This window comes from Pan troglodytes, chromosome 10 (assembly GCF_028858775.2).
Source record: "Pan troglodytes isolate AG18354 chromosome 10, NHGRI_mPanTro3-v2.0_pri, whole genome shotgun sequence".
NCBI classification, from domain to species: Eukaryota; Metazoa; Chordata; class Mammalia; order Primates; family Hominidae; genus Pan; species Pan troglodytes.
The window spans coordinates 103,553,422-103,581,351 of NC_072408.2; the positions used below are offsets into that span (position 1 = coordinate 103,553,422).

The 27,930-nt window shown below is 38.6% G+C and overlaps 1 protein-coding gene across 2 annotated transcripts in view; it reads left to right on the top strand.

The window, feature by feature from the left end:
- CFAP54 (cilia and flagella associated protein 54) overlaps positions 1-27,930 on the top strand; it is a 389,038-nt gene that overhangs the window by 231,170 nt on the left and 129,938 nt on the right. For both annotated transcript variants that reach the window (XM_024348012.3, XM_024348013.3), the window contains 7 exons: positions 21-100; positions 1,982-2,142; positions 21,526-21,631; positions 24,008-24,155; positions 24,971-25,128; positions 25,300-25,479; positions 25,590-25,716. In XM_024348012.3, coding sequence (XP_024203780.3) covers positions 21-100; positions 1,982-2,142; positions 21,526-21,631; positions 24,008-24,155; positions 24,971-25,128; positions 25,300-25,479; positions 25,590-25,716 — 960 coding nt within the window. The remainder of the gene's footprint in view (positions 1-20; positions 101-1,981; positions 2,143-21,525; positions 21,632-24,007; positions 24,156-24,970; positions 25,129-25,299; positions 25,480-25,589; positions 25,717-27,930) is intronic.

Sequence of the window (27,930 nt, forward strand, 5' to 3'; positions counted from 1 at the left end):
AAAATTTTGTGTCTTTATAGAGATATATTCAAAGGATGATGGAAGTTCATTTTATAATCTTACAAAACTTAAAGATGAGATCACTCTTAGCATGCTAAAGGTAAGTTTGAAACTGTTTTCAAACCATAAGTTAGTTACCAAAAATCCACTATTAGGCCCTGGATGGGCCTGCTTTCAGAGTTATGCTTGCTTTTGTGAGAGCAGTTACCTTTTCTTGTGTAAGAATGGGTTGGAGCCAGAGGTGGAGTTTACTCCTCATGAGAAAAGTAGATGTCCAGTGGTGTCCAGCTTTGACTTCACAACCTGATTAAGGTGCTTCAGAAAATATGATTCGGCTGGGCGCGGTGGCTCACACCTGTAATCCCAGCACTTTGGGAGGCCGAGGTGGGTGGATCACCTGAGATCGGGAGTTCAAGACCAGCCTGACCAACATGGAGAAATCCTGTCTCTACTAAAAATACAAAATTAGCTGGGCGTGATGGCGCATGCCTGTAATTCTAGCTACTCAGGAGGCTAAGGCAGGAGAATCGCTTGAACCCAGGAGGCGGAGGTTGCAGTGAGTCAAGATCACGCCACTGCATTCTACTCTGGGCAAAAAGAGTGAAACTCCATTTCAAAAAAAAAAAAAAACAAAGAAACATGATTCATTATTTGGTGGGATATAAGTATTCCATCCCCTGTTTATCATTTCCCAATAATAGTGATGACAATGGCAACAACAGCTTTTGCATGATTATTTAATTTTTATAACTTTATGATGTAGGTAGCAATCATTTTGAACTGTGCTGTGCTGAACCATGAGAAAACTGAGGCTTAGACATCTAAGAATTTGACTAATATCATACAACTAATAAAATATAGATCCAGGAGAAAGACTACATCTTTTTGATTCAAAATCCATGTTCTTAAACATTATACTGAATTGCCCTAATGTTTATATAATATTCACTGCTCTGCACAAATACATTTTTAGTGGCCTGTCACTTGAAAGATTGGTTGGTCCCTTTATCTTCTGCCATGTTAGGTTGCTATTTACTATTGATTGTCTACTGTAAAAATCTCATTATCTTCACATTATACCAACTAGGTGACCATACTTTAACTTGAAATACAGTTGATCCACATTATTCACAGATTCTGTGTTTGCTAATTTGCAGATCTACTGAAATTTATTTGTAGCCTGAAAATCAATACTCTTGGCACTCTGTTGGCTATTCGTGAACACACGCAGAGCACAGAAAAATTTGAGCTGCCCAATGCACACATTCCCAGCTGAGTTGAACAAGGAGATGCTCTGACTTTTTGTTGCCACTCTCATACTGTAAACAAGTGTCCTTTTCACGGTCTATTTAGTACCATGCTTTTTGAATTTTTGTCAATATTTACAATGACCCTCCAGCATAGTGCTGAAGTGCTGTGGAGCATTTCTAAGTTAAGAGGGCTGTGGTGTCCCTTATGGAGAAACTATGTGTTAGATAAGCTTCCTTCAGAAGTGAGTGCTATTGGCTGTGAGTTCAAGGTTAGCAAATTAACAGTATATATTAAATATACTGTTATATATCCTTAGCCATAAACACACATTAAACAAGGCTGTGTATTGAGCAGTTAATGAAAATGTTGTGACCAGAGGCTCTCGGGTACTTTTCTCCATGTCTCCCCTAGGAGCAATGGCTCAGTATCCAGTAATCAGTGTTTGCAAGAACTTTATAGAACATAACTACTGTGAATAGTAAGCACCAGCTGTGCACACAAGAAAAGGTCACTGTCATGCATGCTGACCCTTGCTTTCACTTTCCTTTTCGTTTTCTGTTGCCTTTTTCCTTTTTGCTGAACTCTCTTCTCTGATAATTAGATACCAAGTTCCTTTTTGGTCTTCCATTCATTGTTACTTTTCAGTACATGAAAAATATTTGCTAAAGAAGAAAGAGACAGTATTTGTATTATTTCTGAACTCACGTGATGTATGGTATCCTTTCCTTAGTCGATGTTACTGATGGAAGCTGAGGACAGGCTAAACTTCCTTCTGTCCGAGGTGGAACAGAAGACCCTGTCTCAGTGCTCCGCTGGCGAGCTGGAGATTGTGGTGGAGGCCCGGCTTCAGCTGGCTGCAGTTGCTCTGCAGAGGCACCGGGCGGCATACAGGTGCGTCTCTCCATGCACAGGGGAGGGATACCTTTGAAGAGAGTTCCTTCACCCTAGTTTATTAAATAGACTTAAATTTTATGTAAGTTTTAGAAATTCCTATATCCATAGTATGCTTGCTTTTTATTATTCAGGGAAGTTTTCATACATGATTTCACTTAAAATTATAGCTCTGGCTGGGTGTGGTGGCTCATGCCTGTAATCCCAGCACTTTAGGAGGCTGAGGTGGGCAGATCACTTGAGGCCAGGAGTTGGAGACCAGGCTGGCCAACACGAAGAAACCCTGTCTCTACTAAAATATGAAAATTAACCAGGCTTTGTGGCGGCACCTGTAATCCTAGCTACTCGGGAGGCTAAGGCAGGAGAATCACTTGAGCCCGGGAGGCGGAGGTTGCAGTGAGCTGAGATTGCCCCACTGTACTCCAGCCTGGATGACAGAGCAAGACTCTGTCTCAAAAAAAAAAAAAAAAAGAAAAATTACAGTTCTCAATAAACCAATTATTTTATGAAGGCACACAGCTGGGTTAATTTCATATATAGAATGAACAAATTAACAATGTTTTGATTTTTTTATACATTTAATTTACTTTTTAAAAAGACTAAACCTTTTTACAAGTAAAAGCTATGGAGTGTTTTTTTTTCTAAAACATTGAATTAAAATATTAAAAACAAACCTATTTTGAAAAAGTAACAGTTTCTGCATCATATTGCACTGAACTGTTTAATAAACTGTTGTAGGTGGCTAATTATTTAAATGTGCTGCAATTGTTAGTGTCAGCTCTTTCATTTAGTTTGTTCATCGATTTATTTATTTAGTCAACCAGTATCTGTTAACTCTCTCACTGCCAGGCTCTGATCTAGGCAGTGAAGATATAACGATGCATAGAATACAATTTGTGTATCCATATGCTCACAGATATATAAGCAGTCAGGTAGAGTAGTAAAAATAATATTATAGCGCTTTTTTCATATTTAATAATATGGACATCCACATTCAAGAGTTTCTCCATGCCATTTGTGATAAACACTTCTATCATGAGGTCCTCTGACACATTCAATAATGATTCATCTAATAATGCATACATTTCTTATCATTCATTAATTCGTTTAAAAAATAAGTTTGTGCACTTTCAATATGCTAGGCACTGTTCTAAGCTCCTGGCAAGTATCAGTGGCCCAATACTCATATATACAATCTAGACAAAATATATAACAATATTGTCCAAAATCTTGCCCTATATTCTAATAGATAATAAACATGCTGACAATAAACTATAAACACAAGTAAATTACAGAGTGTGGGCAAAAATGATAAGTGCTATGGAGAATATAAGGAGTAGAGGTTGGAGGGGGACGAGTTACCATTTTAAAATCGTGTGGTTGTAATAAAGAGTGTGACTCCATTTTGATGTTCAATGGCAGACAGCTTTCAAGCCCGACCACTCCCCTTCTCTTTCTGCCCCTGACCTGAGCAAGCAGATAAGAAAGCCCATCTGTTCCCTCCTTTGGTGTTAGTGGAAAGTTCAAACCATGTAAGTCCTGGCCCATGTGCAGGAACTCTTACCTCAGTGCCACCCACCAACCACCATAAAACTCCAAGCCAGTCTCTTTTCCTTGCTTTCTCCATACATTTTCCCACCTGTTTGGGAACCTGCTCTGATCTTCTTGCAGGGTCTTATTATGTGAGCAGTACCCGCTTTCATACCCTCTTGACGTGTGTGTATGTGGGATCAGTCGTGACATCTGAACCACATTTTGGGTGGTCAGGGCAGGTTTCATTGATGAGGTGACATCTGAACAAAGTACTTAAATGAGAGAATTATCCATGCAAATATCTATAGACAAAGTGTTACAGGCCATGGAAACATGCCTGATACATGTTTGAGGGACAGCTCCAGGCCTCTTGTGGCTGGGGTGGAGTGAGTGAGGGGCAGAGTTGCAAGGGAGATCGGCAAAGAGGTAACTGGTGGACAAGGAGATTACATAGGACCTTTTGGCCAGGGTAAAGACTGACTTTGAGTGAAGTGGGGAGTCATTGTAGAGTTTTGAGCAGAGGAGTGACATGATCTGATTTTCATTGTAAAGGGATGGCTCTTGCTGCTAGTATGAGAATTGATTATAAGAGGAAAAGGGTGTGAAAGCAAGGAGATGAATTAAGGAGGCTACTATAATAACAGAAATATGGTGGTGTTTCTTACCAGTGTGATAGCACTGGAGGTAATGAGAAGTATTTGGATTCTGAGTAAATTTTGAAGGTAGAGCCATTCTGTTTTACAGATATTGGATGTAAGTTGTGAGAAAAAGAGAGGAGTCAAAAAAGAAGTGGTCATTAACTGAAATGGGGAGGTTGTAGGGGTGCAGCTTATTTAGGGGAAACATCAGGAGTTAAAATTTGGATGTATGTAGTTTGAGATGTCCCTTAGATGTACAATTGAAGATGTCAAGTATTCTGAGAGTCTTTAGAATATAGACAGTGTTATTCAAATGTTCCCAGCATAAAGAAAAGATAAATGTGTAAGGTGATGGATATACCAATCACTGCTATTTAATTATTACACATTATGTAATGTATCAAAATATTTTATGTACCCTGGAAGTATATATGTCTATTAAGCATCAATAAAAATACAATGATAAGAATAATACAAATTTAAAAGTACAGTATAACAACTAAAAAATATAAAGACAGAATTTTAATACTGGATGAGCTCCGTTAGGGGGTATAAATAGATGGAAGAGAGAAAAGGACCAAGGATCAAGCCCTGAGTTTTGTACTCCAACTTTACGAGACTGGGGAGAAAATGAGAAACCAGAAAGGGGACTGAGAAGAAGTGACCAGTAAGATAGAAGAAAACCAAGAGATTATGGAACCCTGAAAGCCAAGTGAAGAAAGTGGTCGAGGAGAATGGAATGACCAACTGTGCCACAAGCTTCTGATAGATTGAGTAAGGTAAGGATAGAGAGTTGACCCCTGGATTTAGCATGGAGGGCAATGGTGACCTTCACAGGAGTAACTTTAGAAGATGCTTGGGAAAGATTATGTTTAGAGTTGTTTATGAGAGAATGGGAAGAGAGAAATTGGAGCCCACAAATAAAGATGATTCTTTTTGTTTTCTTTTTTTAAATTATTATTATTATACTTGAAGTTTTAGGGTACATGTGCACAATGTGCAGGTTAGTTACATATGTATACATGTGCCATGCTTGTGTGCTGCACCCATTAACTTGTCATTTAGCATTAGGTATATCTCCTAATGCTATCCCTCCCCACTCCCCCCACCCCACAACAGTCCCCAGAGTGTGATGTTCCCCTTCCTGTGTCCATGTGTTCTCAGTGTTCAGTTCCCATCTATGAGTGAGAACACGCGGTGTTTGGTTTTTTGTCCTTGCAATAGTTTACTGAGAATGACGATTTCCAATTTCATCCATGTCCCTACAAAGGACATGATCTCATCATTTTTATGGCTGCATAGTATTCCATGGTGTATATGTGCCACAGTTTCTTAATCCAGTCTATCATTGTTGGACATTTGGGTTGGTTCCAAGTCTTTGCTATTGTGAATAGTGCCGCAATAAACATACGTGTGCATGTGTCTTTATAGCAGCATGATTTATAGTCCTTTGGGTATATACCCAGTAATGGGATGGCTGGGTCAAATGGTATTTCTAGTTCTAGATCCCTGAGGAATCGCCACACTGACTTCCACAATGGTTGAACTAGTTTACAGTCCCACCAACAGTGTAAAAGTGTTCCTATTTCTCCACATCCTCTCCAGCACCTGTTGTTTCCTGACTTTTTAATGATTGCCATTCTAACTGGTGTGAGATGGTATCTCATTGTGGTTTTGATTTGCATTTTTCTGATGGCCAGTGATGATGAGCATTTTTTCAGGTGTCTTTTGGCTGCATAAATGTCTTCTTTTGAGAAGTGTCTGTTCATATCCTTTGCCCATTTTTGATGGGGTTGTTTTTTTCTTGTAAATTTGTTTGAGTTCATTGTAGATTCTGGATATTAGCCCTTTGTCAGATGAGTAGGTTGCGAAAATTTTCTTCCATTTTGTAGGTTGCCTGTTCACTCTGATGGTAGTTTCTTTTGCTGTGCAGAAGCTCTTTAGTTTAATTAGATCCCATTTGTCAATTTTGGCTTTTGTTGCCATTGCTATTGGTATTTTAGACATGAAGTCCTTGCCCATGCCTATTTCCTGAATGGTAATGCCTAGGTTTTCTTCTAGGGTTTTTATGGTTTTAGGTCTAACGTTTAAGTCTTTAATCCATCTTGAATTAATTTTTGTATAAGGTGTAAGGAAGGGATCCAGTTTCAGCTTTCTCCATATATCTAGCCATTTTTCCCAGCACCATTTATTAAATAGGGAATCCTTTCCCCATTGCTTGTTTTTGTCAGGTTTGTCAAAGATCAGATAGTTTTAGATATGTGGCGTTATTTCTGAGGGCTCTGTTCTGTTCCATTGATCTATATCTCTGTTTTGGTAGCAGTACCATGCTGTTTTGGTTACTGTAGCCTTGTAGTATAGTTTGAAGTCAGGTAGCGTGATGCCTCCAGCTTTGTTCTTTTGGCTTAGGATTGACTTGGTGATGCAGGCTCTTTTTTGGTTCCATATGAACTTTAAAGTAATTTTTTCCAATTCTGTGAAGAAAGTCATTGGTAGCTTGATGGGGATGGCATTGAATCTATAAATTACCTTGGGCAGTATGGGCATTTTCACGATATTGATTCTTCCTACCCATGAGCATGGAATGTTCTTCCATTTGTTTGTATCCTCTTTTATTTCATTGAGCGGTGGTTTGTAGTTCTCCTTGAAGAGGTCCTTCATGTCCCTTGTAATTTGGATTCCTAAGTATTTTATTCTCTTTGAAGCAATTGTGAATGGGACTTCACTCATGATTTGGCTCTCTGTTTCTCTGTTATTGGGGTATAAGAATGCTTGTGATTTTTGCACATTGATTTTGTATCCTGAGACTTTGCTGAAGTTGCTTATCAGCTTAAGGAGATTTTGGGCTGAGACAATGGGTTTTCTAGATATACAATCATGTCGTCTGCAAACAGGGACAATTTGACTTCTTATTTTCCTAATTGAATACCCTTTATTTCCTTCTCCTGCCTGATTGCCCTGGCCAGAACTTCCAACACTATGTTGAATAGGAGTGGTGAGAGGGGGCATCCCTGTCTTCTGCCAGTTTTCAAAGGGAATGCTTCTAGTTTTTGCCCATTCAGTATGATATTGGCTGTGGGTTTGTCATAGATAGCTCTTATTATTTTGAGATACGTCCCATCAATACCTAATTTATTGAGAGTTTTTAGCATGAAGGGTTGTTGAATTTTGTCAAAGGCCTTTTCTGCATCTATTGAGATAATCATGTGGTTTTTGTCTTTGGTTCTGTTTATATGCTGGATTACATTTATTGATTTGCGTATATTGAACCAGCCTTGCATCCCAGGGATGAAGCCCACTTGATCATGGTGGATAAGCTTTTTGATGTGCTGCTGGATTTGGTTTGCCAGTATTTTATTGAGGATTTTTGCATCAATGTTCATCAGGGATATTGGTCTAAAATTCTCTTTTTTGGTTGTGTCTCTGCCTGGCTTTGGTATCAGGATGATGCTGGCCTCATAAAATGAGTTAGCAAGGATTCCCTTTTTTTTTTTATTGATTGGAATAGTTTCAGAAGGAATGGTACCAGTTCCTTCTTGTACCTCTGGTAAATTCGGCTATGAATCCATGTGGTCCTGGACTCTTTTTGGTTGGTGAGCTATTGATTATTGCCACAATTTCAGATCCTGTTATTGGTCTATTCAGAGATTCAACTTCTTCCTGGTTTAGTCTTGGGAGAGAGTATGTGTGGAGGAATTTATCCATTTCTTCTAGATTTTCTAGTTTATTTGCGTAGAGGTGTTTATAGTATTCTCTGATGGTAGTTTGTATTTCTGTGGGATCGGTGGTGATAACCCCTTTATCATTTTTTATTGTGTCTATTTGGTTCTTCTCTCTTTTTTTCTTTATTAGTCTTGCTAGCGGTCTATCAATTTTGTTGATCCTTTCAAAAAACCAGCTCCTGGATTCATTAATTTTTTGAAGGGTTTTTTGTGTCTCTATTTCCTTCAGTTCTGCTCTGATTTTAGTTATTTCTTGCCTTCTGCTAGCTTTTGAATGTGTTTGCTCTTGCTTTTCTAGTTCTTTTAATAGTGACGTTAGGGTGTCAATTTTGGATCTTTCCTGCTTTCTCTTGTGGGCATTTAGTGCTATAAATTTCCCTCTACACACTGCTTTGAATGTGTCCCAGAGATTCTGGTATGTTGTGTCTTTGTTCTCATTGGTTTCAAAGAACATCTTTATTTCTGCCTTCATTTCGTTATGTACCCAGTAGTCATTCAGGAGCACGTTGTTCAGTTTCCATGTAGTTGAGCGATTTTGAGTGAGTTTCTTAATCCTGAGTTCTAGTTCGATTGCACTGTGGTCTGAGAGACAGTTTGTTATAATTTCTGTTCTTTTACATTTGCTGGGGAGAGCTTTACTTCCAACTATGTGGTCAATTTTGGAATAGGTGTGGTGTGGTGCTGAAAAAAATGTATATTCTGTTGATTTGGGGTGGAGAGTTCTGTAGATGTCTATTAGGTCCACTTGGTGTAGAGCTGAGTTCAATTCCTGGGTATCCTTGTTAACTTTCTGTCTCGTTGATCTGTCTAATGTTGACAGTGGGATGTTAAAGTCTCCCATTATTATTGTGTGGGAGTCTAAGTCTCTTTGTAGGTCACTCAGGACTTGCTTGATGAATCTGGGTGCTCCTGTATTGGGTGGAACTATCCTATATTTAGGATAGTTAGCTCTTCTTGTTGAGTTGATCCCTTTACCATTATGTAATGGCCTTCTTTGTCTCTTTTGATCTTTGTTGGTTTAAAGTCTGTTTTATCAGAGACTAGGATTGCAACCCCTGCCTTTTTTTGTTTTCCATTTGCTTGGTAGATCTTCCTCCATCCTTTTATTTTGAGCCTATGTGTGTCTCTGTACGTGAGATGGGTTTCCCGAATACAGCACACTGATGGGTCTTGACTTTTTATCCAATATGCCAGTCTGTGTCTTTTAATTGGAGCACTTAGTCCATTTACATTTAAAGTTAATATTGTTATGTGTGAATTTGGTCCTGTCATTATGATGTTAGCTGGGTATTTTGCTCGTTAGTTGATGCAGTTTCTTCCTAGTCTCGATGGTCTTTACATTTTGGCATTATTTTGCAGCGGCTGGTACCGGTTGTTCCTTTCCATGTTTAGTGCTTCCTTCAGGAGCTCTTTTAGGGCAGGCCTGGTGGTGACAAAATCTCTCGGCATTTGCTTGTCTGTAAAGTATTTTATTTCTCCTTCACTTATGAAGCTTAGTTTGGCTGGATATGAAATTCTGGGTTGAAAATTCTTTTCTTTAACAATGTTGAATATTGGCCCCCACTCTCTTCTGGCTTGTAGAGTTTCTGCTGAGAGATCCACTGTTAGTCTGATGGGCTTCCCTTTGTGGGTAACCCAACCTTTCTCTCTGGCTGCCCTTAACATTTCTTCCTTCATTTCAACTTTGGTGAATCTGACAATTATGTGTCTTGGAGTTGCTCTTCTCAAGGAGTATCTTTGTGGCATTCTCTGTATTTCCTGAATCTGAATGTTGGCCTGCCTTGCTAGATCGGGGAAGTTCTCCTGGATAATATCCTGCAGAGTGTTTTCCAACTTGGTTCCATTCTCCCTGTCACTTTTAGGTACACCAATCAGATGCAGATTTGGTCTTTTCACATAGTCCCATATTTCTTGGAGGCTTTGTTTGTTTCTTTTTATTCTTTTTTCTCTAAACTTCCCTTCTCGCTTCATTTCATTCATTTCATCTTCCATCACTGATACCCTTTCTTCCGGTTGATCGCATCGGCTCCTGAGGCTTCTGCATTCTTCACGTAGTTCTCGACCCTTGGCTTTCAGCTCCATCAGCTCCTTTAAGCACTTCTCTATATTGGTTATTCTAGTTATACATTCGTCTAAATTTTTTTCAAAGTTTTCAACTTCTTTGCCTTTGGTTTGAAATTCCTCCTGTAGCTTGGAGTAGTTTGATCATCTGAAGCCTTCTTATCTCAACTCGTCAAAGTCATTCTCCGTCCAGCTTTGTTCCGTTGCTGGTGAGTAACTGCGTTCCTTTGGAGGAGGAGAGGCGCTCTGCTTTTTAGAGTTTCCAGTTTTTCTGCTCTGTTGTTTCCCCATCTTTGTGGTTTTATCTACTTTTGGTCTTTGATGATGGTGATGTACAGATGGGTTTTTGGTGTGGATGTCCTTTCTGTTTGTTAGTTTTCCTTCTAACAGACAGGACCCTCAGCTGCAGGTCTGTTGGAGTTTGCTAGAGGTCCACTCCAGACCCTGTTTGCCTGGGTATCAGCAGCGGTGTCTGTAGAACCGCGGATTTTCATGAACCGGGAATGCTGCTGTCTGATCGTTCCTCTGGAAGTTTTGTCTCAGAGGAGTACCCAGCCATGTGAGGTGTCAGTCTGCCCTTACTGGGGGGTGCCTCCCAGTTAGTCTGCTCGGGGGTCAGGGGTCAGGGACCCACTTGAGGAGGCAGTCTGCCCGTTCTCAGATCTCCAGCTGCGTGCTGGGAGAACCACTGCTCTCTTCAAAGCTGTCAGGGACATTTAAGTCTGCAGAGGTTACTGCTGTCTTTTTGTTTGTCTGTGCCCTGCCCCCAGAGGTGGAGCCTACAGAGGCAGGCAGGCCTCCTTGAGCTGTGGTGGGCTCCACCCAGTTCGAGCTTCCCGGCTGCTTTGTTTACCTAAGCAAGCCTGGGCAATGGCGGGCGCCCCTCCCCCAGCCTCGCTGCTGCCTTGCAGTTTGATCTCAGACTGCTGTGCTAGCAGTCAGCGAGACTCCGTGGGCGTGGGCGTAGGACCCTCCGAGCCAGGTGCGGGATATAATTCTCCTGGTGCGCTGTTTCCTAAGCCCATCGGAAACGCTCAGTATTCGGGTGGGAGTGACCCGATTTTCCAGGTGCCTGTCTGTCACCCCTTTCCTTAACCAGGAAAGGGAACTTCCTGACCCCTTGCGCTTCCCGAGTGAGGCAATGCCTCACCCTGCTTCAGCTCGCGCACGGCGCGCTGCATCCACTGTCCTGCGCCCACTGTCTGGCACTCCCTAGTGAGATGAACCCGGTACCTCAGATGGAAATGCAGAAATCACCCGTCTTCTGCGTCGCTCACGCTGGGAGCTGTAGACCGGAGCTGTTCCTATTTGGCCATCTTGGCTCCTCCAAGATGATTCTTTAGAAGAGTTTTACTATGAAGGGGAGTAGAGAAAGAGGGTGACTGCAGTTGGTGGAAGTAGGGTCAAGACAAATTCTCTTGAAATGAGAGATGATAATGAAAAAGACCCAGTACAGAGAGCAAATGTGATGTTCTGATATGATTGGCACACAGTCGAGTAGGAGCCCAGTCCAGTCTTCTCTTTTTCTCTAATACAGAATAAAGTTATCCTCTAGTTTGGGAATACAGAATAGTCTCTGGAGGCTAGCCAGGGGACTAGCTGCCTGCCGGGGACACAGATGGAAAAAGTCACCCAAGAGAAATCAGTTCCCCAGGCTGATGCCATTAGAAATTGTGGGGTCCAAATTGACATCATCCATGAAATGCAGAAACCCTGAGAAGTTAATTTTAAAAGGTCCTGACATCATAGAGCTGGAGCAGAGGCATACCCTGAACAGTCTCATAGAGGTTAACCCAGGAAATGCAAGACTTCTATGGAAAATAACTCCCACCAAAGATAGCACCGAGTCAAATATTATAAATCAGATGAAGAAACAGCCATAACAGAGAGTTAGCAGACACAATAAATGGCAGACTTCACAGCCCAAGAAACAAACTGTTCACAGATAGGAAGGATAGAAGAGAATCTACAAAGAAACAATGAGACAACATAAAAAAGGAACAGATGAATTTGGAAAACAGCAAAATAGAAATTCTATAAATGAAAAAATATAGTCACTGAAAGAGAAAAGAAATGATCAAGTTAGATGAAAAATATTGTTTTTTTCCTCTCCTTATTTTTTTCATTTATAATGAAATTCCATACATTAAACCCCATTCAAATTGAAATTTGGAAGAGGAGTTACATTTAAGACTTTTAGACTGTCATTCTCTTTAAACAGGAGAATCCCACTTATATGTTTCCCAAAGGGGAAATCAATTCAGCAGAAATCCTCATTTGCTTTGATTGGAAACATATAATCATCTCATCAGTATAAGCCTACAAGCTTTGACTGAAGGCTGTTCCATGACTAACCACATCTAAATCTAGATGACAGCAGAGGAGTTGGGAGATTTATAATTTTTGTAGTTTTTAAGCAGTGATGAAAATCTGTAAAGTATATTTGGAGCAGTGATTCTGAAAGTGTGGTCTGCACATCTCTGGGGGTGCCTCCCAGACCCCCTGGGCATGGGGGTGTACATGAGGTCAGAACCATATTAATAAAATTAAGACAGCATTTGCATTATTCACTGTGTCGTTCACACTGATGCTGCAGAAGCAACAATGATAAGATTTCTGGCGCCTTACCATGAATCAAAGCAGCACCCCAAACTGTACTAGTAGTCACTGCTGTCTTCATTCCTGCACACTTGTAATTTTAAAAAATGCCAGTTTCACTTAAGAATGCCCCTGGCGAGGCAGTAAAATCTTGCACTTATAAATCCCTATCCTTGGATATATATCTTTAACATCTTATGGGAGTATTATATGGGAAATATGCCTAGGTATGTCTGCTGCTTATGAAAGCTATGGCTGACTTGAAGAAGAATGTGTGTGATTGAATTGAGAGTTGGACAGGCTGCTTTCTTCATGGAATACCATTTTCATTTGAAAAACAATGGACAAACTATGATTATTCAGACTTGAGTATTTGGCAAATATTTTATTGAAAATGAGCCAAGTGAGTATGCCACTTCTAGGGAAAGAACTGATAGTATTTGTTGCCGATGATAGAATTTAAACTTTCACAGGAAAACTAGAAGTTTGGGAAACTTGTATGAGCCACCACGAGCTTGACAATTTTCTAATATTTAGATTTTTTTCCTGTCAGATTGGTAGAAATACTAAAAACATGACTTTTAAAAATATTGTATAATAAAATGCTTCAACATTTGGGGGATCTCTATAACTCAGGGAGACAATATTTCCTAAATGACTTATGCATAATGTTACAAAATCCTAGTGAACAAGATAGAGCAGTAGATTTTAATGGAACAAAGTAGGAAAAGTTCAGCAATATGTGGTATTAGATTCTACATTGCAACAAACTTTAAAAAAAAGATCACTTGTCACATGATAATTGTCATTTTGATACTACATTGGTGTAGTATCAAAGAAGAACATTAAAACAGTTATTTGAAGCAGCTATTCAAATACTTCTCCCATTTCCAATGACTGTGTGACGCTTAATCTTCATACACTTCAACCAAAACAATATTTTACAAAAGACTGAGTGTAGAAAAAGATATGAACAATCTTCTGTTAAGTAAGGGTGTGTGTGTGTGTGTGTGTGTGTGTGTGGTGTGTTTTCAGACAGAGTCTTGCTGTGTCACCCAGGCTGGAGTGCAGTAGCAGGATCTCAGCTCACCGCAACCTCTGCCTCCTGGGTTCAAACGAGTCTCCTGTCTCAGCTTCCCGAGTAGCTGGGACTACAGGTGCACACTGTAGTGTGTGCTACTGGCTAATTTTTGTATTTTTAGTAGAGATGGGGTTTCACCATGTTGGCCAGGCTGGTCTCAAACTTCTGACCTCAAGAGATCCACCCGCCTTGGCCTCCCAAAGTGCTGGGATTACAAGCATGAGCCACCATGCCTGGCCACTTGGTAGCTTGTTTTTTATTAAACAAGACATTAAAGAGATTCATGGCATTCTTCTCATGAATTTTTTTGAAAATATAGTTGTTTGCATAAAATATTTTATTTATGTTAATATGTAATAGGTTTACTATTTTTATTTTAAGAGGAATTAATAAATGTTAAGGAAACTAAGACATTTTTAGCTGAATTTCTAATGTTGGCAAATGTCGATGGAGCTCTTTTGGGTTCTCAATAATTTTTAGAGGTATAAAGAGGTGTTGAGAATAAAAAGCTTGAGAACCACTGGCTTAGAATATTGTCATATGTATAGCTATCTTTAAGGACACATGGTAGTTGATGGTAGAATATGCTCAGTGTAATAACATACCATTTCCCCCATTGGAATTTGAAGGGAGAAGAAATTTTTACTATATAATTCTCTATAGAACTGTTTTTTTTTTTTTTTTCCAAACTATGTGTCGGAGAGCAACAGCAGCCCTAGAAAATATTTATCATTACCTTCATTCTTTCCCCAGCTCTCTGTGTATCCTATACCCTTTTGGTATGAAGGATATGAGTGGTTTTTATTCTTTTTAGGGAGGAAGAATGAAATGAGAAACTAAAAATTACAAAATGGCCATAGAAAGGACTGTCATAATAGAACTTTAATTTGAAAACCAGATAGACATATGCAAATAGTGTGCAAGTATATCAGAATTGCTCCTATTTTAAATACATGAACCTGGCCCTTGGGACAAAACCTGCAAAAAACTTTGATGTTATTGCCTTTTTGGAGCAGAGTTGTCATTTAGGGGAAGCCTACTGTCAAGATGAATGAGTTTCTCTCATGTGAACTTTACCCCCTGTGAGCTTCTGTTTGGGTACTGCTGAGAGTGTTGGACAGTCCCTTTTCTACATGATGGTTAGCTTGACATTTCATGATACTTCTAATAAAACTATGTGTCAAGGAAATTGAAAGGCACATTCCCTAGGGTGACAGGTAGAGTGAGTTGCATGGATTTTATGAGAACAAACTGACCATTTTTGTCATGAATGTTAATAAGAAATAAATGGGATCAAAGTTATTCAAATTGTATTTCTACTTCTAGGGCTGCCTGTTTCTTTCAAAATCCTGTGGGTTTTTTTTTTTTTTTTAAATAAGTGTTCCTTCCTATTCTCCTTTACATTTAATCTATTGTTTAAATGGAAAAATATTTGGGCCTTTTAATTTTGTGTCAGACTGAAACTTTCTTCTTTTGGGATTTTAGACTGTTGGCAGTAGGTAATCCTCACATACTTTCTATCTGTCTAGTGTAGTGGAGAAACTAGAAATTTTCCATTCTGCAACTAAGCAGTACCGAGTGGATTAGGACATACTGGTATGTCTTATATTTTATTCATTAAGTTTTTGGGTTAGCAAGATGCCAAACCTCATACCTTGTTTCTCTTAAAATCAGAATTTGGGTTTCAAGATGAGAAGAATGGAATGGGTACCATTTTCTTTTTCCAGGGTTTTCTATCAGCCATACTGAGTTAGCCTTGGAAACTACTGAGTAAATGAGGTGCCTCAGAAATGTGCATAGCTTTGAGGGAGGAAGAGTGTGGGGAGGGCACGTTTCCTGTGCACACACTGACTCCATGCTATGTTTGTTGTTGTTGTTGTTATTTTCTTGGTTAGTTTTATTTTAAATAAAAAACAAGTTAATTACAGTATCTTAGAAAATTTTCTACAAATATCTAAACCATTTTAATGGCTCAGCAAAATCTTGAGAGTTTAAAATTCAGTAACTGCTAAGAAATTGGGATGTTATTTAACAAATTAGAAAAAAAATCAATTTAGTCTCTCCCCACCTCTCCTGGCCAATTCAATACACTAATAATGATAATAGCTAGCATGCATTATGTGCCTCTGTTTGCCAAACACTCCTATTTGCTAAGCACACTCCACGCTTTCTAGAATGTCAGTTCCACGAGGGCAGGGATTCTTGTTTGTCTTCTTTACTGCTATATTCATAGCCCCTAGATTTCTCCCTGGCCCATAGCAGATGCTCAATATGTACTTTTGGATTATTATAAGGATTAAATAAGATCTTTATTTTTATGAAAGGATCTTATTTAACCCTTATAATAATCTCATGTCATGAAGTTTGCACTGTTATTATCATCATTACTGCTTTATAGATAATGAGATTGATAATTGGGGTTCCCAAGATCACACAGTTAATATATGGGAAAAGTGGAATTTGACCTCTCTCTCTCCAGTGTATGAATTCTTAAAAATTAGGTTATTTCACATGAACTAAAAAGTTTTTTTAAGTTGAAAAAAATACAATGAAATAACAGAATCCCTAGAAATATATATTTCCAAAATTACAACTGACTACAAAGAAAAATGTCAACTGATTTAATCTGTGAAATATTTTAATTTTTATAAGTACAATAACAACAAAAACCATTACACCAACAATACATAGAAAAACAAGATTTTTACTTCCAGTAAATATGACAAATAGTTCCTTTCATTTTTACATAAAATTACTGATAAAATTGATAAAAAGAGACTGTTGATAAATGGTCAAATACCATAAACTTTTCATTAAAAAGAAGAAATTATAACTAGTATGTATACACCTGGAAAAATATCTATCTGCTTACAAAGTGAAGTTAAAGCAATGAATGAGGTCCAGATTTCTACCTGAAAAATAGCATTGGGGTAATATTCCCTGATAGGTTCTCCACCAACTTCCCATTGAAAGACATGTTCCCCACGGAGACAGAAAAATAGAAAAGCTTTAATAGAATTGAAAACTAAGCATAGTAATTCAACTTTTGCAAGAAATGGGAAAACTTTTTTTCAAATGTAACCCATAGATGAAGATGGAGTCAGAACCACAAGGGATCATCTACATCCACTTTATCCCCTGAAAGGAGCAGCTTCGTGGGCCAGGAAAGAAGAGTGGTCCCTCTACCTTCTAAGCGCATAACTCAGAAGGGGTTCACCATCCAAAAACCTCGGCAGATACCCTAACACTGTGCAGAGGCTTAAGGAACTACTCCAGCCAACAGAAGAGATCCATCTCATAGTTAAGACTGAGAAATGAGGTGGTGATTCTGTAAAAATGACTGGTGGTGGGCACTGGAGCTAGTTTGGGCTCAGTGTAAATAATGATAAGTTTGCATAACTGAATACAGATGTCAAAACTAATTCCTGAAAAAGGTGATAGAGTATAAAGATAACTAACAATGACCTGGGGATAATATATCAGATTTTAATAACCAAGTGGATGTGGGAGAGATAGGGTAATTAAAAATTATGAAATTCTTCATCCTATATGTAGGGAATAAAAATATGTTGGTTCATTTTATACATTGAGAAATAGAGAAGCAGAGTAGAGAAATTATGTTTTTAAGATGGATTAATGGAGAAGTGTGTTTTGGAAAATATTAAACATAACTGCTATTAGAATCTAAACCAGAATACATATATTTCAAATCAGTGTGGAAAATAAAAGGGAAATAGTCTTATGGCAGAAGACACAAAACAAAAGAAAAAGGAAGAATACACTCAGAAAGCATAAAATAATAGAAGAAAACAAGGCATGTTAATTATGCCCATAAATGTAAAATTGTTGAAACATACTGGATTTGTGAGGATTTTTTGGTTGCAAGTGACAGAATCGCAACTTAAGCCAAATCAGCCAAAAGGGGAAATTTTCTGATTCATGTGAATACAAAGCTGGGGAAGGCAGAGGTAAGGATGGGCCTGAGGGTTTACTGAGAGCAAAGGCTTGAGTGCTCCTGGAATCACCTCGTTCCATCTTCTCTCTTTCAGCATTATGTGTTAGCTTTATTTGATTAGACTGGCTTCCTCTACAGTGCTGGATACATGTCTGCCACTAGATCAAGACTTCTAATGCCCCAAATTTACCAGAGAGAGAGCACAAGACTGTCTCTTGCTTCAGGTTCAGATACCAGGGAAGTGCTCTGATTGGCCCAGCTTGGCTCATGTGCCCATCCCTGGTCCCAAGCACTATGGCCAAGGAGGCAAGGTCATGAAAAAATATGGAAGCCCTCACTAAGAACTAAGAAAAGGGGGTAGGCAGAGGAAGGAAAATAATGTCCCAGAAAGATGGGATGTTTGATGCTTTTCTTAGAACAGAAGAAGAATGCTACTTGAAGTAGTAGATATAAAATTGAACTATAAATCACTGTCAAAAATGGTCCAGACATCTTTAAAACTAAAAGGATTTTCAGTTATCAAAGATACTAAGAAAATATAAAGAAACAAAGATGGCAATATCAATATTATGCTAAGTAGGATGCAAGGCAAAAGGCATTGAACTGCACCAAGAGGCCCATTGATATTGATGAAAGGTACAGTCAACAGTGACTATATAACAGCCATAAATATGATACTAACACTATGTGGATAGCAAAAATTCAACAAAACCAAACTTGGTAGAAACTATGAAAAGACAGAGATGGTGTCATAGAGTAACAGATAAGAGTACAGGCTCCGGGGCTGATTGCCTGAGTTTTGAACCTGGCTCCTCTTTCTAGCTGTGTGACTTGGATTAAGTTATTTAACATTTCTGTGTCTTCATTTTCTAATCTGGAAAATAGGGATGATAATAGTACACGTTGAGTATCCCACATTCGAAATGCCTGAGGCAAGAAGTGTTTCAGATTTCAGATTTTTGGGGGGATTTTGGAATTTTTGCATTATTCTAGTTGAGCATCCCAAATCTGAAAATTTGAAATCTGAAATGCCCCGACAAGCATTTCTTGAGTGTCATGTCAGCACTCAAAAAGCTTTAGATTTTGAAGAATTTTGGATTTTTGGACATGGGATACTCAACTTGTATCTATAACCTTGTAGACTTGTGGTGGGGAGTGAATGAATTTATTCACAGGAAGTGCTTAATATAGTACCTGTCAGGTGGCAAACACTTGGTAAATACCAGTTATTATCTTTTTTTAAAAAAGATTGTGGGGAAAAAAAGGAGACAATTTCTGTGGCCAATGTTAGCACAATATTTTCAGTTTTTAATAGATATATATTTTATATCTATATATCTATATATATATTTTTTTGAGACAGAGTCTTGCCCTGTCACCCAGGCTGGAGTACAGTGGCGCCATCTTGGCTCACTGCAACCTCTGCCTCGCGGGTTCAAACCATCCTCCTGCCTCAGCCTCCTTAGTAGCTGGGATTACAGGTGCCTGCCACTATACCCAGCTAATTTTTGTATTTTTAGTAGAGATGGGGTTTCACCGTGTTGACCAGGCTGGTCTCAAACTCCTGACCTCGTGATATGCCCGCCTCGGCCTCCCAAAGTGCTGGGATTACAGGCATGAGATATATTGACCAAAAATATAGATCAATAGACCTGTATAGAAATGTAATTTAAACACTGAGCATATGTACCCCTTCTGGGAGCCTTCTTATAGGATCCATGGACACTGATGAAGCTGAACATACACTGCATCAGAATCTCAGTAACGGATCCAAAGGAGGAGAGAGCATGGACGACAGGCTGGGGATGGGGGAGGGCCCTGGAACGTGTAACTCTGATTTACAGCTTGAAGAGATCATTGTGGCTGCTGTGTGGAGACCAGGACTGCAAGGGCAAGAGTCATGGCAGAAAACTGGTTAGGAAGCTACTGTGGTCATCCAGCCTGGAGATGATCGTGGCTTGAACGAAGGCATTAGCAGTGGAGGAGATGAGGAGCCCTATTTGGAAGGCGAAGCCTGTTGATGGATTGAACATGAAGTGCGACTCACAGAGGGGAAGCCATGGCAACTTCTGGGTTCTGCGTGTGGGATGGAGGACACAGATGAGGAGTGGGTTTGGGTGGAGGAGATGGAAGTGAGGGGGTCTGCTTTTAACTTGCTGTTACTGGTTTCCTAAGACTGTTGTAGCAAAGTACCAAAAACTGGGTGGCTGAAAGCAAGGAATTTTATTGTCTCACAGTCCTAGAGGCAAGACTTCTGAAATCAAGGTGTCGATGGGGCCACACTTGTTCTGATGGCTCTAGGGGAGAATCCTTCCTTGCCTCTTCCGGCTTCTGGCATTTGCTGGCGGTCCTTGGCGTTCCTCGGCTTGTAGGTGCATCAGTCCTGTTGCATGGCCATCTTCTCCCTGTGTGTCCTCACATAACCTTCCCTCCGTGCACGTCTATGTCTAAATCTCCTTTTTTTTTTTTTTTTGAAACGGGGTCTCACTCTGTCGCCGGGCTGGAGTGCAATGGAGTGATCTCGGCTCACTGCAACCTCCGCCTCCTGGATTCAAGCGATTCTCCTGCCTCAGCCTCCCAAGTAGCTAGGACTACAGACGCGTGCCACCGCGCCTGGCTAAATTTTTGTATTTTTAGTAGAGACTAGGTTTCACCGTGTTAGCCAGGATGGCCTTGATCTTCTGACTTCGTGATCTGCCCGCCTCAGCCTCCCAAAGTGCTGGGATTACAGGTGTGAGCCACACCCGGCCCAAATCTCCCTTTTTACAGAAACACCGGTCATATTGGATTACGACCCAGCCTAATGTCCTCATTTTAACTTGGTTGCTTCTGTAACGAACTTATTTCCAAGTAAGGTCACATTTTGAGGTACGGGGGTTAGGACCTCAACATACCTTTTGGGGAGACAAAATTCAACTCATAACACCTGTTAAATGTGACTGTCGATTAACTATTTAAGTGGAGCTGTTAAGTGGGGAAATTGGATGGATATATTTCGGCCTTCATCCAGTTTTTTTTTAATGTGTGTGTGATGAACATCTTCAGGCATACAGGTTGTTCTGTATTTTGAATTTTGTTTTGGAATACATTTTCAAAAGAAGACAGCTCTTAATATATATCATTAAAATATTTTGAAGAAGTGTGATGCAATGATAAATTTACTATTCTACAGGGGAGGAGGATATAATAGCTTAAAATACAGACAAATTTATATATGGAGCAACAGGAAGTGAAGAATTCCTAACTCCTGGCCTCCATTTTCTTGACAGAGTACATTTCCTTTCTGGCACTGCTAGACAGAGATTAAGCAATAATTTAGCTTGAATTTCTAAGTGTAATAGCATTAGGTAACATAGTTCCATGACCTCAGAAAGCTGGAGAATCACATTCTGATGTACATAAAATACATATATACTCATTTTATTAAAATGAGATTGCCAATACATTTTGTTTTAGATCTTGGAAATGTCACTCCTTTATTCTTCTATTCACTCATTTTCACTTAAAAATATTTTTTAGTTTCTATTATGTCTCAGTCACTATGGTAGATGCTCAATTTCAATAGGGAATAAGACAAATTAGCTGTGAAGCAATACTCAGGCAATGAAATATGACAAGTACTAGTGTGTGGTTAAGACCAGGGTACTATTAGGGCCTGCAGAAATGGCACCTAACAGTTTTGGGGGTTGTTGGCGGGGGTGTGAGAATGTTTTTTGGAGAAAGTGGTTTAGGAAATAACATACAGATGCCACAAATATAATACTGATAACATTTAAAATATATTTTCTATTTTAGTGCTGCAATAGTATTTTCTACACTTACACTTCTCCAGGATTCAAAACTTTTTAAAAAGAAGGTAGTACAGGATGACACAGAGAATCCTGTCTCTCCAGGAACTTCTGTAAGTATGACTTAATGTCTGTTCTTATAATACTTATCATATAAGAACTATTGGCATGCTAGGAAATTGTCTAATTATTTAGATGAAGCAAAGGAGTAAAGTAGAAAAAACATTGAATTTGGAGTAAAAAGATTTAGGTCCTATTAATGCTATTTATTTATTGGTATACTTTGGACAAATCTCTTAATTTAAAAAAAATTGGTAATCTCATTTGTGAACTAATGGAATTGGGATATAATAATTACTAAAGTCCAATCCAAAGTCCCAGATGTACCATTATATTAATCTAGCTTGTATCTACCTAGCAAATAAAGTTGTTTCCCAAGACTTGCTCCTCATTCCGCTTTTGAATCTATTGCCTTAGCATTGCCAGTCAGATACCTGGGCTGTTTCCTGCTTTGGATTCCTCATAGTTAGAATCTTGCATTCAAGCTCTCAAATCTGACAACTAATGCCACATATTCTCTGATTAGGCTTTGATAAGACCAAGTAATTTAACAATACAGGATTGTTTAGGACTGAAATATAAAGATTCATCATATAGAACCCTTGCTCATTATTTCAGGTATTACTAATAAAATCGCTAATATCTAGCATCATTACAAATTAGCAAAACTAATTGTCCTCAATAGAGACTCATTTCTTACTATATTGAAAGCAATAAAAATGCTAAAAAGCAATCTAACTCTAAAAATTGACTTAGAATAATGATTGTCAATTGGGGGTGATTTTGCCTCCCGGGGGAAATTTGGCAATGTCTGGAGATATTTTAGGTTGTCACAACTGGGTGGAGGTGGGTGCTACTGGCATCTACTAGGTAGAGGCCAGGGAAGTTGCTAAACTTCCTTTAATCTACAGGACAGCCCTCCACAGCAGTTATCTGGCCCTAAATAGATCAGTAGTGCTGAGGTTGAGAAACCCTGATTGAGATTAATGTGACCTATCTTTTCATTAGTGACAGGAAATCTGAGCATTGAGTGATTAAGTTATACTGATGGACATTTTTTTCTGTATTGCTAATCTACATACTAGACTCTTTGAGTACTTCTTGTGCCCATTTGAATCACTATCCTCCCTGTGGGCCTCTGTCGACTGCTTACTCTTGGTTTTTTGTTTTTTTTTGAGACAGAGTCTCGCTCTGTCGCCCAACCTGGAATGCAGTGGCACAGTGTCGGCTTACTGCAACCTCTGCCTCCTGGGTTCAAGCAATTCTCCTGACTCAGCCTCCTGAGTAGCTGGGACTAGAGGTGCCTGCTACCATGCCTGTCTAATTTTTGTATTTTTAGTAGAGAGTTTCACCATATTGGTCAGGCTGGTCTCGAACTCCTGACCTCAGGTTATTGACCTGCCTTGGCCTCCCAAAGTGCTGAGATTACAGGTGTGAGCCACCGTGCCACGCCTGTTGACTGCTTATCCTTGTTTCCAGGGAACAACTTGCCCTACTCTTCCTGTACTACCCACCTGCATTTGAGCCCCTTTAGGCCCCATTAGCTACTCCTGGCTAGCACATGTTGCTGATTGGTTGGACATGAGGAGCTGTCAGAGGTGCATAGCAGGAAATACTTGGAACAAATGACAGTTGTTCTAAAAGATTTTAAAGTTCCTAGTGTCTACGATGGACTCCACTCCCCCAGAAATAGCTTTCTTTGCACATCTCTCCTAGCTCTCAGTAGCTCTGGACATTTGTCACCTCTTTGTAAAGTGTAATATTGAGGGTGGCAAATTAATTATAATACGTGTTTGGAATATGAGCAGCATACAGCAGCATGACACAGTAGATTAAGACTGTGGACTCTGAAGGCAGGAAGACATAGGTTGGAATCCCACCTCCGTCAAAATATGACAGTGTTTAGGCAAGATAGTTAACCTTCCTTGGTCTCAGTTCTCCCAACTGTAAAATGGAAATGATTATAATACCTCTTTGGCTGTTAGGAGGATTAAATGAGATAATATATACAAAGCGTGTAGCACAGTACCTGACACATAATAACTAAATGGATATTAGTGAATATTATTTATTTTTTAGCCCTTAAAATGACATTTACAAAAACTTTTAATGACATAGAAACTGCTGATAATATAATTTGCAGTGAGAAATTCACACTGGAAAACTATTTTTCAACAATGGGTACAGAGAGAAAAGGAAAGCTGAAAAGCAGTATGCTAAAATGTTAATAGAGGAGTTCTGGATTGTGGGTGATTTTGTTTTGAATATTTTTTGTATTTCATAGAATGTGCAAGAATCATTTCTAAATTTAAAATTGTAATACTGTGGAATGATACCAGATGCCTTTTAAACTTACATTACATTTAGTCTTAGGCTAGAACCTTGACATTATTAAATGGAAAGATAACCATCATTTTAATATTGTTTAGGCCACTGAAAATAAAGATGACAATGAGTTTTTAGATCCTATTTCCCTAAATGCCCGAGAATATTTCAACATTCATCTGTGGTTGAGGTGCCGCTTAGCATTGGTGACTGCGTTTGTTGCACAGATTCATGGCATTGGAATTGTGAAAGGTACAAACATTTGCTTAATCAATGTTTTCATAAAAATTAATTTTACATAGGCGAAGAGGGGTTTATTGGGATATATTTTATTATGTTAATGTTTTATAACTTTCTAGCTTGATCTGCTTGTAGAATTAAAAATTCAGGTTATTAATATATAAGAATATTTTTAACAGCCCTTTGTATCATTGAAAGTGGCTTATATCTTACTAATGTATGCAAAACAGATAAAGCAATTTCATAATACGAATGACCAGGTCTTCTTGTCATCTGGGAAGGCAACTAAGTGTAGGAGTGAAGAGCACAGATTACTGGAGCCAACCCACTTGGGTTCAAATATTGGATCCACCACTTCCTTGCCAAGCCTTTCTTGGCCAAGTCTCTTAAATCCCCCTTACTCAGTTTCCTACCCTGTAAAATGGAGACAATTGTACCTACTTTATAGGATTATTGTCAGAATTAAATAGGTTAAATTTATACTGTTCTTAGATCACAGCTTGGCACATGTAAATGTTAGTTCTTGCAGTGATTAATCATTATCTATTTGTATACCTATCTATTCACTCATTTCTATCCATCTTCCAAATTAAATTATCTCATGCAATATCATCATTTTTGCAGCACTGGAAAGTCCTAAAGTACTTTCCCCCAAATTACAACACATTTATTTTCCATGTTTCATGTAGAGTCTGTTTTCCATCTTAATATACTCTCCTGTTCTTTGATATTATGCAATATTTCTGTGATGAAAATTGGGGCTATTACACATGTATAACTTCTGACTTTCTCAATGCATTTTAAATAATCACATTTGTTTATTTTAGAGGATGATATGACAGATTGCCTGAGCCTCATCAATGAAGTGTGTATGGAGGCAAAAAGCGCAGGCGACACGGAACTGCAGGCTGAATTCTTGACGCAAGCTGTAATTCTTGGCCTACAAGAAAAGCATTTAAAGGCAGACATCATGACAAACCTTCAGGTAGAAAGGAAACTTTGTTCGTATTTATAGTCAGGGAGGGATTCCAATTAGAACAAAAGGAGAGAATTTCAAATTCCACTAGGTACTGAATGCATAACAATTAACATGTCCAGCTCTTGTTTCAGTGAATTGGAAACAGTACTATCAAAATGAATAATTTTATTTTAATAGGATATAATACATTTGCTGGAAGGAAATGAATTTATTTCTCCTCGATCACGGCTAACCCTGGCAAGAAGCCTAGTTTTGCTGGATGACTTAACCAAAGCTGAGAAATTCAAGGAATCTCCCTTTTCAAAAACAGGAAAATTAAATTTGTTAACTCGGGCTCATAGCATTCTAACTGAACAGGTGAGAATGCTTTTGTGTCTGCAAGACATAGAAACTTACTTTTCTCTCTTTCCTCCTATTCCAAACCATGTCAACTAATTGCTCATTACAATATTTGTTTTTTTTAATAGATGCTAGCTTTTGGAGAAACAATTGAATTTCGTTCATCAAACACTAAATATGCAAATCCATTACAGCCTTTGAAAAATATCTATCTTCCCCATGTCATGTTATTGGCCAAAATAAAAATGAGAATTGGTAAGAACATTTAAACTTATATTGCCCTAGAATAACTGATAAAACTTTTTAAGTTATTTTTAGGGAGGCTATCATATGAGTGCATTTAAAAGAGGCAATATTTATGAATACTCAGGCTCCATTTATTTAACCAATAGTTTTTGATCACTTATCATATGCCAGACTGTGTGATGTATAGATGGTCTTTATATATGAATAAAGTATGTGGTTGATTACCATAATATAACATGCATAACTGCTTGGTCTAGACTATTGCACTTTATCCAGGTCATCAGTCTTTTGGATTAAAATTATGCCCACATAATTTACTTCAAAATTACCATGCAATTCAGTAACTTTACTGAAAAAAATCCTACAAACGCAAAATACATTTCTTAAATAATCTGTTGTCTAGCATATTTAAATTATAACTAACTGTTAAAGAAGATTTTGGAAAGGAATGTGTTAAATGCATTATGTATTTTATAACTGATGTTATGAAGTACTTATATCTTTAAAAATGCTAATTTAATGCCTGTGAACAAAAAATAGTTTATTTTTTATTATTTATTTTCTTTCTTCAACATTTATTTTAAGTTTAGGGGTACATGTGCAGGATATGCAGATTTGCTATATAGGTAAATGTGTGCCATGATGGTTTCCTGCACAGATCATCCTATCACCTAGGTATTAAGCCCAGCATTCATTGGCCATTCTTCCTGATGCTCTCCCTTGCTCTACCCCCCAGTAGGTCATAGTGTGTGTCATTCCCCCTCGACGTGTCCATGTGTTCTCATCATTCAGCTCCCACTTATAAGTGAGAACATGTGGTGTTTGGTTTTCTGTTCTTGTGTTAGTTTGCTGAGGATAATGGCTTCCAACTCCATCCATAGGACATGATCTCGTTCCTTTTTATGGCTGCATAATATTCCATGGTGTATATGTACCACATTTTCTTTATCCAGTCTATCATTGATGGGCATTTAGGTTGATTCCATGTCTTCTCTATTGTGAATAGTGCTGCAGTGCACATATGCTTGCATATATTTTTAGAATAGAGTGATTTATATTCCTTTGGGTATTACCTAGTAATTAGATTGCTGGGTCAAATGGTATTTCTGCCCCTAGTCTTTGAGGAATCACCACACTGTCTCCACAGTGGTTGAACTAATTTACACTCCCACCAACAGTGTAAAAGCATTCCTTTTTCTCTGCAACCTTGCCAGCATCTGTTGTTTTTTGACTTTTTAATAATAGCCATTCTGACTGGTGTGAAATAGTATCTCATTGTGGTTTTGATTTGGATTTCTCTAATGATCAGTGATGTTGAGCTTTTTTTCATGTCTGCTGGCTGCATGCATGTCTTTTGAGAAATGTCTGTTTATGTCCTTTGCCCATTTTTTAATGTTTTTTTTCTTGTAAATTTGTTTGAGTTCTTTGTATACTCTGAATATTAGACCTTTGTCAGATGAGTAGATTGCAAAGATTTTCTCCCATTCTGTAGGTTGTCTGTTCATTCTGATGATAGTTTCTTTTGCTGTGCGGAAGCTCTTTAGTTTAGTTAGATCCCATTTGTCAATAAAAATAGCTTAAATAAAAGTGTTAATGAAGGTGATATTCATTTTTTTTGGAAGCTCTGATAACTTGTTTGTAAAAGTTTAAGAAATAAACTTGTGTCTTACAAATATAGGAATTGTCAAAAGTCTTCATATTTTTATGAGTCAAGGTCCCTTGAAGGGACAGCGTCTTCTGTTCCTTCACAATACTCTAGTTAGTGCCTTAACTAGTGGACTGGCTGATAATAGTATTTTCAATCCCAGGTGGATGGTATAGTTTCCCTGCAGTGGGAAAACCGTGTATCAGCCTAACTCTGCTTTGCGAGCATGGTTAATGACTCCAGCCTCCTTCTGCCTCTCTCTTTTCTCAGGGGAGGAGCCTGCCCCTTTATCAATGCTGCTGAGCCTTTTGGCCTTGCTGTAGCTCCTAGTTGGCTCTGTCCTTCCTGGGGACCTTGCTTTGGCACTTTTACCCCTCTCTCACATATTTTCTACCTTCCTTACTCAACACATCCTTTTCTCTCCTTCCCTCAGTTTGTAAATATTTTCAAACATCCACCAGTAAAAAAACAAACTAAACAAACAAAAAACAATAACAAACCTACTGTAAGCCTCTGTCATTCTCACAAAACATCCTTCCAGCCAGACTCCTTAAGGGTAGAGTCTGCTCTCTTCCTCT